The sequence below is a fragment of the Watersipora subatra genome, chromosome 1, assembly GCF_963576615.1.
Source record: "Watersipora subatra chromosome 1, tzWatSuba1.1, whole genome shotgun sequence".
Lineage (NCBI taxonomy): Eukaryota > Metazoa > Bryozoa > Gymnolaemata > Cheilostomatida > Watersiporidae > Watersipora > Watersipora subatra.
Window position 1 is genome coordinate 13636935 of NC_088708.1, and position 13707 is coordinate 13650641.

The 13707-nt window shown below is 34.4% G+C and overlaps 1 protein-coding gene across 1 annotated transcript; it reads left to right on the top strand.

Moving 5' to 3' along the window:
* Positions 1 to 1941: 1941 nt before the first annotated feature.
* LOC137402335 (meiosis regulator and mRNA stability factor 1-like) lies at positions 1942 to 13380 on the top strand. Its single transcript, XM_068088858.1, is given in 11 exon segments — positions 1942 to 2011; positions 2742 to 2997; positions 3292 to 3661; positions 4364 to 4542; positions 4760 to 4840; positions 5631 to 5778; positions 8135 to 8301; positions 8496 to 8686; positions 9901 to 10118; positions 11800 to 11943; positions 13171 to 13380. Coding segments are annotated over 11 exon segments (2034 nt in total).
* The last annotated feature ends 327 nt before the right edge of the window (positions 13381 to 13707 follow it).

Here is a 13707-nt window from a genome sequence, read left to right on the forward strand (position 1 = left end):
ATAAATGGTCAAATTGTAAAGTTGAACATTTCTTTACAAAACGGTAATCTTTTACAACCAATCACGTAACTAAGAGACTTCATCAGCAGGAGAATGTAAACAGTTTATAGTATCACTGTATGATCTTTAGATCTGTAATGTTATTGGGCAGTCCGTAATGATTTTATAAATAAATGTTTGACAAATGATACAATATAAAGGTATACATGCATTAATAAAAAGAGAGGTATTGCCTTGTGATGTCATAAACCCAAAAACAAAAATTTATACAAGGAAGACTTGACACTACATGTACTAAGTTTAGGTGTACCTCTTATTTCCTTTGACTAAAGATTAAAAGACTAACTGTAACAATACGAGTAGATTGCAATACAATTGTTGAGTCCATCTTTTGAGTACGCAAGACAGTGGTTAACGTGAACTTCACAAAATATGCATGCGTACATTGTATGTGTTGTCTGCATCAGCGGTATGCAGATTTTCTTTAAAAAATTTTCTTTAAAAAATTTTCTTTAATTCTGATGTCTTCGCTCATTCTTCTTTTAGCTGCGAGTCTTATAGCTCAACACAATTTGTTTATGCCATTTTAATTTGAAAGAATAAACACATATACAGATATGAGAATCCCTTGACTGGTTCCTTTACAGATGTGAGAATCTGTAAAGGGACCAGTCATGGCTCAATGATTAGTGCGCCGGCATACAATCGGTAGGTCAGTGGTTTAAATCACAGAAGGACCATTGGTGGTGTTAGGAAGGACATCCAGTCTCAACTGCTTCTGCGCCAAAACTTCATGAGCGAATGGTCACGATATACTCTGCACCAAAATATACATTGACGGTGATGGCCCCTAAATGTAAAAAGCCGAATGAAGATGATTTAAGAATCTGTAAATGAAAAAACATATAATTACACAAATCTGCAAAGAATATTTGTTGAAAATTTTTGTTGTATTTGTTGTTCACATGCATAATATCCTATCTTCTTCTATATATCTATATTTCTCAAAGTATGTCTGTATGTCGTATATCTGTCTGTCATTCCGGCTATAGCGATTATTAGAATAGCGTAGCTAGGCAACAATGCTGGCACAATGTAATTACCTACAGGCATTAGAAGCTTACTAACTAGCTTACTGGAATTTCCCATTGGCAATCTGCCAGGCCGATTGGCAATCTGCCAGGCCAATTAGCAATGGACTGCCACTTGCTGGAGAGCTGCCGGCAAGCAAGTGGTAGGCAACTCTCATCACTTCTCATTGTTTATAAGCTGACTTTTAGTACCCGGGCAACGCCTGGAGGCACAGCTAGTCATTGTATAATCATACTGCAGTTTTATTTAAAGACCTCTCAGTGCTTCTAGGTCTCTCAGGATTGTGGCTTTTAGGTGTTAAATAAACAGTAAACTTTCACAAAAATACTTTCAATGCATGTTATGTAGACACTGTTTTCACAGGTGAATGCATATGTAAACAAACTACTAAAACACACTGTAACACACTTCTCTGGTAGTTTCTGCCCTTAGCCTCCATGCATACATTTAGCCTTTGTTCATATTGTGAACTTTATGAAATTGTTGCGTGTAGTAGTGTAGCGCAGCAAAAGGAGACTATTATTAATATAGTGCGATTAGTATACAGGAATACATAAAAAGAATATGAGTAACTATGATAGTTCACTATGCATAGTAGAGAGTGAAGTATTACAAGCCCGACAGACAGAATAGCCTGCTGAAAGGTTGATAGCAAACCAAGCTGCTATAATGATCTCTTTATAATAAAAGCGGAGTCTTATGTTAACTCAAGCGATAGCTATAAAAGATAATCTACTTTATATTTAAAGAGACTCACACCGAGAGGCTGTTGGCTTTATACTCTGGCTCCTGACAGCAGATTGGTATTTCCACCTCCAGCTTCAATTATAATTGCAGGTTTGTCAAAGCATGACCCAAACTAATGAAGCGGATGCAAGAATGCTGGTTCCTCATCTCTGCATCAAGGAATGCTTAGAAGGTAATCTTTCTTGAACTGGTAGATATCTTTTTTAAGATATCATGCAACGATATATCGGGAAATTGATTGTTTGAGCACAGTCGAAAGTTTTTGCTAGCATCGCTAGCTGGCTAGCTTTTGAATACATGGCAAAGAAATGTTCATTTGAATGCACTTATCGCTATATGACATGTTTGAAGTACAGGAGCACAAAAATTGTGAAATACAAAGTCAAATGAAACATTACAAAAATTAAACGGTGTAAGATGGTAAATTAATACAGTAGATAAACTAAATGTTTCTTTTCATATAATTTGATCATTTTTGGTATCGCATTAAAGTAAAATTTATAGTGACTTGCTATTATTTAAGTGAAACTGATTGTTTTGACAAGCTCTGTCCAGTTGTTAAATTTTGCAGAAGTAGTTTGCTAGTAAGAATTGGAAATTATCTCCAACTCTTATCTGCTGAATTTCAAGAAACTTTGGGTGTGCTCTGTAACTGATTTTCGAAAGTTCACCAGAAGATATATTTTATACTGTTTTGTTGAAGCTTGAAATGGCTCTTTTATATTTGTATGTACTGTGTATATACATTTTGAATCATCAACATATACGCTTGTATGCAACATTCACTTTCCGTGTTCAAAAATAACTTTTGCAATATATATTATACAATATGATTTATGACATTGTATTCATTATGTTATTGGACCAACTTGTCTTTGTTGACCAATATGTCTCACTTATAGAAAAAAAAGATTCATGTCAGACCCATGCTTTCAAGTATCCAACACCTCCAAATAGCGGAGCAGGAATTAACAAGCAACAGCAAACTGATAGGAACATACGACCGTGCTCTCCAGAATGTTTGTCTTCTGTTCTGGCCAGCCAACATTTTAATAGAACACCAGGTAGAAAGAGAAACCTGGAACCCTACAAACCAAAAGACACCCTAACAGCTGCCTTTCATGGCATATCATACTTACCTCAAGAAATGGGAACAAGGTAAATAAGTGATCATAAAAATGTGAATAATTCAAAGTCTGAATTAGGTAAAATATGACAATTAGAAAAATGAAAGTGTATTGCAAAAGGTAATTGCTTAATTTTATCCCAGAATTTTCTGTACGAGTGTTCACCAGGCCTGATGGTTGTGCTTAGAACCTTGGCTGTTAGCCTAGCTTTACAACGCAATGGTTAGAGTTTTAAAGTTAATGGCTGTGAATGTTTTGTTATATAAAATGTTGAATTATTTTGCTTGTTTTTATATCAGTGTAACTCATGGTCTGTTTACTTTAGACAGGGTTCGAATCTACCTTCAGACACCAGCTTTAGTGGACAATTGCAATTTCCTATACGACAAGATCCTATTTCAGTCCAAACTATACCATCTTATGATGGTAGTATATCTGCAACGCCTATGCGAGCCTCCATCCATTACCCTAGAATGATAAGTTTTGAAAGCAGTTTTCAAACGATGCAGGCGAGTCCAGTATGTCGACCGATTGTGAGACGACCTCTGCAGGAAGTGCAAGAGAGCGCGCCTGCATTCCGTAATGCAGCTCTTGGTGATGAAGGAGTGAAACTATCTGTGACTAATCTAGACTTTAACATAGCCGCAAATGAATGGGTCAAAATTCTATACAGTGAGTTTACGGAACACGCTAAAGTAAGTATCCTTTACTAAAAATGGTAAAAAAGTTGATAAGCAAAGAAAAGTGATATATTTTAATAGTCCAAAATTACCTACTGTGGTATACGATAGGCAAATAACTACAAGTTTTCATAAACATCTAAATGTGAACCCAAAAAGTTATCTTTTTTAATTTCAAGTCTGTTGTCTTGACAGTGCAGCTATTACGAAAGAAAGGTTACAAGTGGTGTGACAGCTATTTCATAGGTTTGCCAGTTACATGCATACAGAGTTGCATCATCATCATAAATAATATAAACTGAATATAAAAGCTACAGTTGTGGTTATGACTTGAGAAGTTTAACTGGAAACTTTTTTGGCTCTGATTTTTTTATAAGAAGTGTAGTTCCAGTTGTAATGAACATTGTTTATTGCGCTATTTAACTTAATGTTCAATAAAATTTTTTGCTTTCTATGTATATAAGTTGTTAGAGTACATCTATAATTTGATAGCAATACTGACTTGCCCTGATCCACATACTGATATATTATCAATAAGGAGTCGTTCTACAGGAGATGTATAATGTTCAAAACACCTCTCAAAATAATTGAGATGTAGTAGAAAACTGAAAATTATTCTGGCCACATAAACTAACCAAAGTTACTAGCTCATAGTAGAGGTAAGAGGTGCTTTTGGTGATGAGCGGGTAATTGGCAGTGGTTGCATTGTGAATTCAGGTACACTCCATAGAGATCCAGAAGCAGACAGATGGCTCACTAATGGCCATCGCCCAAGTTTGGAGTGAAGCTGATGCCCGCAACATAATCTCACAGTTGCACCGTAAGAAATTGGGTTACAAACGTATTTCCATTTCATTGTACAAAGTGGAGGCACAGAGGAATCCTCAACGTGTAAGGTGAGTGGATATAATGAAGACCGCATCACAAGACTCATCTACAAGGTTGTACTCAAAGAATGGATATCCCATAGCATATAAAGATTAATATATGTTGTTTTCGGGTGTTTAAAAATTCTAAGTTCTAAATGGTGTTAGAACTTAGAAGTTATCTTATTGTTTGCTGAAAATGGTTTTTGGTAATAAATATTTGTATCTGTTGTCTTTTACTTTCAAGAGCCGAAGCTGTGAGCATTTTGAGTGAGGTCGCTTCGAAAACCATGCCTCTTTTCAAGTTTCTAGAGGCATACGAAAAAAGGTGAGACTGCCAATTCTCTCTACATTTGGCAAACTGTTTATATCTTATAGTATATATACTATTTGTACTTAGAAATTGTCTAGTTTTAGTTTGTCAGTTCAAGCTTTCAAAGTGGGTGACACAAGTGATAAAAAGCACCAAGTTTGATTACTTTCGCCAACTAGATAAAAACTTTATAAAAAAGTTTTTTATTTCACTCTTGCTGACTCGATATAAACTTGAAGTGTTTTACTCTTGATGACTTGATATAAACTTGGAGTGTTTTACTCTTGATGACTTGATATAAACTTGAAGTGTTTTACTCTTGATGACTGGATATAAACTTGGAGTGTTTCACTCTTGATGACTGGATATAAACTGAGTTTTTTACTCTTGATGACTGGATATAAACTTGGAGTTTTTTACTCTTGATGACTGGATATAAACTGAGTTTTTTACTCTTGACGACTAGATATAAACTTGAGTGTTTTACTCTTGATGACTAGATAAAAACTTGAAGTGTTTTACTCTTGATGATTTGATATAAACTGAGTGTTTTACTCTTGATGACTGGATATAAACCGAGTATTTCTACTCTTGATGACTGGATATAAACCGAGTATTTCTACTTTTGTCGACTGGATATAAACCGAGTATTTCTACTCTTCATGACTGGATATAAACTCAGTATTTCTACTCTTGATGACTGGATATACACCCAGTATTTTTACTCTTGATGACTGGATATAAACCGAGTATTTTTACTCTTGATGACTTGATATAAACTAAGTTTTTTACTCGTGCTGATTAGGTTTGGTCGAAGAATCAGTGTGGCAGATTTGTATCACATGGAAGATACGATAGAGGTAAAAGACTCTGCAGCTAGCAAAGGTCGAATGGTGCGACTACAGGCATCTTTCAGTCTCTCTCGTAATTTGGATGGTGGATTTGGTAATGAGGTAACAACATCTTTTTACCCTGCTTCTGGTTTTACTATCAGCGAGATGGTTTCATCAGCTTCAAAAGCCTTTAGATTTAAAAGATTGCCATTTTTGCTCTAGTAATCAGTACGCTAAATATCCCTCTTAAAATATCTAGAAACGGTTTTAGCCATTAAATATACACACATTAACCGAGTTCATTTCATCGTTGCGAGAAACTTCTGGAATAGGCTAATTTCCACCTGAACAGGTTACATGTTATCTTTTTATTTTTAAACTGTAATTATAGCAAAAGTAGAACATTGCTTTTACAATCACGTTTGATTTTTTGCCACAGTTCAATCAAGTGTTATTCTTTACAATATTTAATTGTGCTCCACTTACTGCAGTCTGTATTCAGGTGTATTCTCTTTACTGTAGTTTGTATTCCAATGTATATTATTCACTGTAGTTTGTATTCAAATGTATTCTACTTGCCGTACTCCGTAGTCAAATGTATTTTACTTAGCGTAGTCTGTATTCAGATGTATTCTACTTAGCGTAGTCTGTATTAAGATGTATTCTACTTAGCGTAGTCTGTATTAAGATGTATTCTACTTAGCGTAGTCTGTATTCATATGTATTTTACTTGCTGTACACCGTATTCAAATGTATTCTACTTACTGTAGTTTGCATTCAGATGTATTCCACTTACTCTAGCTTGTATTCAGATGTACTCTACTTACTATAGTCAGTATTCAGATGTATTCTACTTACTATAGTCAGTATTCAGATGTATTCTACTTACTATAGTCAGTATTCAGATGTATTCTACTTACTATAGTCAGTATTCAGATGTATTCTACTTACTATAGTCAGTATTCAGATGTATTCTACTTACTGTAGTCAGTATTCAGATGTATTCTACTTACTATAGTCAGTATTCAGATGTATTCTACTTACTATAGTCAGTATTCAGATGTATTCTACTTACTATAGTCAGTATTCAGATGTATTCTACTTACTGTAGTCAGTATTTTTTAATTATTAATCATTGAGATTGAGTTTCAAACTAAAGCTGTTGTAATGATAAACAGAGGGGATGATTGAAAGTTAGTAGGGACACCTAGTTGGTCTGGTGGTCACACTAAGTGATTTTACATTTGAGATTAGTAAAGACCAGGTGTTACCACAATATTAGTCTTAGCAGTGACATGGTTTGTGTTAGCAAACTATTGGTATAGTGCACCACCAGGTTACAGTGTCCCTCTTTTATGGTTTTTACATCTTACAATGTGTTACAACATCTTACAAGCACAATGTTTTGTCGTCCCTTCATTATGACATTTTTTTTGCCATACTACACGTAAAATAGAATACAATAATAGAAATGTACAATGTAGAATAAAAATACTATAAGAATGTGCCTTAAAATTCAAATTTGGTGGTAGGTGGGCTGAATACATCAGAATCACGACAATGCCAATATGCTGTTTGCCGAAATCTCTCCCACAAGGCATGAAAGTGATAAAATGTTCTCTCTCTCTCAGTTCAGCATTGCTCGTTTTTCATAATTGATACCGATTAGTGAAAATTAGGGAAAAGTAAGCAAAGGTAGAAATTTGTTGTGCATTTGAGCGTTTAATATAATGTTTAGTATAAATTTAATTAATTAAATTTCTTTCAACTACAGTATATAATTACATATATAGCTTCATTTTGTTATCCATGGGTCTTACGATTTTTAACACGTCAAAAATGATTTTGCGGCAAGAAAAGTTTTATTGCAGTTTATAAATGATAAATACACTAAAGTTACTGTAGGTAACTATAGTTACTAAGGTTAATATACTATTTTTGTACTAATTTTTAATATGTACCATAGATAGATGACATTTTGGTGTTTTTTACCAAGTGTTTGCACTAGATAATTACTATGCGTTTCCATACCCCTTTATACAGCATTTTTGCCTTTATTTCAACTCCGTAACAGATAAATGTCGCATGGCAGGGTCCCCTGTAATTAGTATGTGATATAACTTTACTACCACGGAGTATAGACTTGACTAGTCATCTCTTTTTAGTAATTGGTTGTGATGACATATATGTGCGCCGATTATGGGACGTATGTAAATGTGATATTAAATTGAATTACTTCGACATGGAATAGACTTGACCAGTGATTTCTTATTGGCAGCTGTTTGTGATGATGTATACGATATTACAACATTGCTATATGGAATCGACTTGACCAGTGATCTCTCTTAGTGATTGGTATTTCACATAGTTGGTAGTTAGAAAGGACTAGGCATAAACATACCTTGTAAATAGCCTGTCTCAAGTATGTTGTGGGCCAGAAAAAGTACATCCGCAATCAACAGCTGTCTTTACATAGCTTCTACCTTCGGAGACTCCATACTGTACAACTCACTGCTCCAAGTCTAAGTTCATACTAATACAAGACACTGGAATGCTACCATATGTTAAATTGGATTTGGAGATTTTCAGTAAACAAGTTCATGTTCTGCTGACCCTCCATTCTGGAGAGCTACATTTAATGAGGTAAGTTCAAGCTTTACTTTCTTCGAAGGATGGTTCAGCGCCATACACAAAAGAATATACATTGATTAATATTCTTGAAGAGTGTAAGTACATGTAACCATAACATAGCCTGTGATTTAATATAGTTCAACTAATGATGGAGTCTTCTCTATTACCCTGCCACACATATAATCAAACTGAAACTCTGCTTACAGTTTTACTCTTTGCTACGAGGCGATGTACTCTGAAATAGTATCAACCGCGGAAGGAAGTGTGCCTTTAGAACATCTGATAACATGCGTCGCTGGTGTGTATATTAAAATGGATCAGGTAGGAATTAAAAAAGTAACTTCTGAAAGTCGACCACCTTCTCCGACTCATAGCATCTACAGCGAATGTGGCTATGGTAAGTTTTCTCTGATAGCATCTGTTTGCTATGCTTTGCTAGTTGATAATTTATTGTTATGATTTTAATAATAAATTCAATAGGATGTACTGTATCAAATTTCTATAGAATATTTACCAATAAATAACAATTTATGAACTTTGAATTTTTAGTGGTTCCCACAGATCGCAAGTTCATGGTGAGCTAGTGCCAACCTGTTCGTTGTTCTTGTTGACATTACACTAACTTGCATATCATTCACTTGAAACCACTCGAGTCGATGTGTCAAATCTTTGACTTAGAAGAATTTGGCAATTTTCTTTTTACATTCTGCTACTAGTGAATCTATTCTGAAATTACATTGTTATTTATTTGAGATTTTACATTTCGATCACAAGGAGGAATTATACAGAAAGTACATGTTTTGATATTTTCTGTTGGAACAGACTATTTTTTGTGCATGTATATATATGATTATTCCATGCCAAATCCCACATTCAGATGGTCACAGTATATTCAGTTCCAAGATAAATTAGTTTCAGAATAAAGTGCTATACAAGCAGCAGAGAGGGAATAAATCTTGATAATGAAATTAAATTATAGATAAGATACATGTCGTTTTAGTAAATATGAAGCCTATAGGTGATGAGTTTAAATTAATGTTTTAGGTTGATTTTCATGGAGGCACAGCCTTGTGACAACAAAGTATTACATAATGCTGCCAGAACTGGTCACAAAAATCATTTTAAGTTTAAATGAAATGCGCCAGAAGCCTCTAGTACAGTGGTTCTTGACCTTGTTCAATCTGAGCCATTCTTAATTGAAAAATAAACTGATTTTTTTTCATTCAAGACATATATATACACACATATATTAGGTATATAGATATATATTTTATTGGTGTGCATTATGATTTGCGTTAATGTTACTGTTACTGTGTTCAAAGAACAAAACCAATTGATTCCAAGGAATCGCAGCAATGTACACACTTTTTCATGAAGACAGCCTTGCAAATCTGTGTTGCCTTTGAAAGACTTCCACCGAACCTTCAGGCTCACCGAACCCTCATGTTGAACGAAATCCAGATTAAGATCCTGGTCTAGCACATCTGGCTCACTCAGGATAGTAGTTTAGTCTTGCTTCACCCAGCATCAACTCTGTACTCTGTACTTCTCTGTATAACTTTGTTCCTGCGAAAAGACTATCAAACGTACAAAATCTACTTTTATATTTAGAGCCATTGAGCACTCGCCCTGCTCTTGGCTTGACTCAACAGCTCTCACAATTCGCACGAGAAGTTGTTGACCTGCTAAAGCGAATGCCAGGCTGTCAGATGTCATTCTCCAAGTTTATTCCATCTTATCACCACCATTTTGGCAGACAATGTAGAGTGGCGGAGTTTGGGTTTACAAAATTGCAAGAGCTATTTGAGGCCATACCTCATGTGCTTCAGGTTTGTCTATGGAATATCATATGCTGTCATTAAGAAGTCACTCCAACAGGAGTGTGGAATGCTAATATAAAAATCATGTTATCACAGGCTATTCTCAGCAGCCTTTATTATTACGAAACTGTATTTATCATCATTTTTATTCATAAAATGTCTTTTTAGGCTATTTTTAGGTCTTTTTACCGCGGCTTCAGAGTGGTGAGTCCAAAGTGCTTTTTTATTAAAAAAACTCGGGTGGTTTCAAAAACACCACATGCAAATATTCAGACAGTTTAATTGAAAGTTCTTTTCTATAGAGGACATACCCGCAAACAAATGAAGCCATGCATACCTATTTGCATGGAGATATTAGTCTCTACACAGGCTTAGTTGACGTTTTGCAGTTTTTGTAGTATAACTTAAAAATTAAATAACTTAAAAAAACAACAAATATAACTGTTAATTTTTGTTTTTGCAGACATCGGCTTTAATATGAATAAAAATATATAACCTAGCAATTAATGAAGGTAACGCTAACATTAAGAGGAACAAGGTACAGAGATTAAAGCTTCACATTAAAAATTATACTATAGAGAAAATCATACACAGCAATGAAATAAATTACCGTGAAGTCAATATATGTGCTGAGGTATGTCGAAGGCAATTTATTGTATGTCAAAGGTACATAGGCAACTCATTGCGTGTCAAAGGTACATAGGCAACTCATTGTAGGTTAAAGGTGCACGGGCAACTCATTGTATGTCAAAGGTACATAGGCAACTCATTGTATGTCAAAGGTACATAAGCAACTCATTGTATGTCAAAGGTACATAGGCAACTCATTGTATGTCAAAGATACATAGGCAACTCATTGTATGTCAAAGATACATAGGCAACTCATTGTATGTCAAAGGTACATAGGCAACTCATTGTATGTCAAAGGTACATAGGCAACTCATTGTATGTCAAAGATACATAGGCAACTCATTGTATGTCAAAGGTACATAGGCAACTCATTGTATGTCAAAGGTACATAGGCAACTCATTGTATGTCAAAGGTACATAGGCAACTCATTGTATGTCAAAGGTACATAGGCAACTCATTGTATGTCAAAGGTACATAGGCAACTCATTGTATGTCAAAGGTACATAGGCAACTCATTGTATGTCAAAGGTACATAGGCAACTCATTGTATGTCAAAGGTACATAGGTATCAAAATATATAAGCCTACTGTTAGCAAATTCAATAAGTTCAATAAATTTATGCATAGAGGAGTTTTTTTACACACAAAATGAACCTTATCATTCTCAAAATTTTAAATTTCTAGGCAGCCTAGAAACTGCTTGAAATTTGTTGTAATACAAGTTATTTCTGTTTTTTAAAAGGAAAGTTGAGCCACTTCTCGAATGTTTTTGTAAAGTTCATGAACCAGAGCCAGCAAACTCAAACTGAATATTTTGTGGAGTGAATTTAATGATTCAGTTTTATTTGCCGACTTATGTTAGATCTGAAAAACTTAAAAGGAAAAACATAAAACTTGTACTAACCCAAAAAATAATTGCATGACTAGGCTATTTTTTTGCGGTTTTTTCCAAATCTAACAATTATTATCTAGTTCCACAAATGTTTTGAGCAACTGAAACCATATAAAACAGGCCTAATCAGAGATAAAAAATGCAGCTACAACTTTTTTCTTTCCACAGATTCTTGGTACAGGAACACAAAGAATTCTATATCTCACGCACAGAATCCATCTCCGACGATTTACTGCTGACCTCTGTAGAGTCCTCAAAACTCAGCCAGAAAAACGTTGCACAATTGCAGAATTTCCCCAGTTGTACTCGGAAGTAAGTTCAAATTCGGTACAATGCTTTTTAATTTATAGAATTTATTTCAATGGATAGTTGCTACTTGCACTCAATAGTTGATACACACCTGTAACACACTTGTAAGTTGGCGTATGCTCACATTTTAAAATCGAATAATAAGAATTTCGCATTTTACACTTATTTGTAAAATAAAAAAATATCATAAATTTAGTGTATTGAATTTACATATATGTATGTTCACAAAATAATGGCTTTACTAAACTGATGCTGCAATAAACTAAGACTGAGGTGACATCCGCTGTTGTACAAATTAAAATGAGTACAATCCACCAGTGTTCTACAGCCAGCCTTATTTATCCAATGTCGGATGTTGCTCCAGAGTCTTGAGGCTACAAGCAGTGTGATGAAGTTGATGTGTAGATTTATTATACATGATATAGATTACATATATTATAGATGATATATATGCTATAGATAGTATGTATTGTAAATCGTATATACTATAGATCATATACATGTATGTTGTAGATTATATATACTAGTTTATATACATTATAGATCGTATATACCATAGACTAGCTGTGCCTCTCGGCATTGTCCGGGTATTAAAAATCAGCTTATAAACAATGAGAAGTGATGAGAGTTGCCTACCACTTGCTATTAGCCTGGCACATTGCCAATAGAAAATGGTATTAAAAATCAGCTTATATACAATAAGTGATGAAAGTTGCTTACCACTTGCTATTAGCTTAGCACATTGCCAATGACTATTTTGAGTAAGCTCCTATCAGTATTGTTAAACTTAGTAATAAGAGCATTCTATATAGTATATACTATAAATTCGATATATTGCAGATCATATATGCCATAGATTAGATATATTGTAGATTGTATATACTATAGATTATATACATTGTAGACGTGTAAACTATGAAATATACTTATTATAATAGATCACATGTACTATAGATTATATAAAATACATTGTTCCTCTCATTCTTTAAGAATCAGTAAGATCTAAACACAGTTATGGTATGAATCTCAGTTATACAATAAGTATAAGAATGTTTTTTTAATAACAAGATTGGTTCTGTAAAATAAATTGAAACTCTTTAAAGAATTTGGTAAGCATTTGCATTTGCAGATTTTTGTATTAGTATTGATCAGGTACCCATTTAACTGATCATTTGATTGGCTGATGCCACGAATTTGATGTTCTTATCAGGTGAATACTTTCTGTGGTAGGTGATTGGAACAAACTTGCGTATAGCAACCTTTGGAGTGTGCTATATTAAAGACATGCTTAGAGACATCCCATCAACTACTGTTCTAGCCGCTGGTGATGGTGACAGTCAAACTCTATCTATTCCCAGAAAAGGTTGAGATCCTTTGTTTTCAAGTATTTCACAGCAAATTGAAGCAACACCAAGTAACCCACCCAGCAACACTAAATAGTGACAACCATTGTATGTATACAATTTATCGAGTAAAAAAATTTGTTTGAAAAATGCTTAGATTGTTTTGTTTTTGAGCAGATCAGACGATGGAAGAAATTAAAAAGACGAAACAGTTCGCTTATGAAGTGATCAATCTTCTCAAAAACTGTTCTCAGTGCACCATGGCTTTCAATAAATTTATACCTGCCTACCACCATCATTTTGGCAGGCAGTGTCGAGTGGCAGACTATGGATTTTCGAAGCTTCTTGAGCTCTTTGAGGCCATTCCAGATGTGGTGACTGTGAGTGATTTTTAAACTATGAAGTTTGATTATAACTTCTAGTG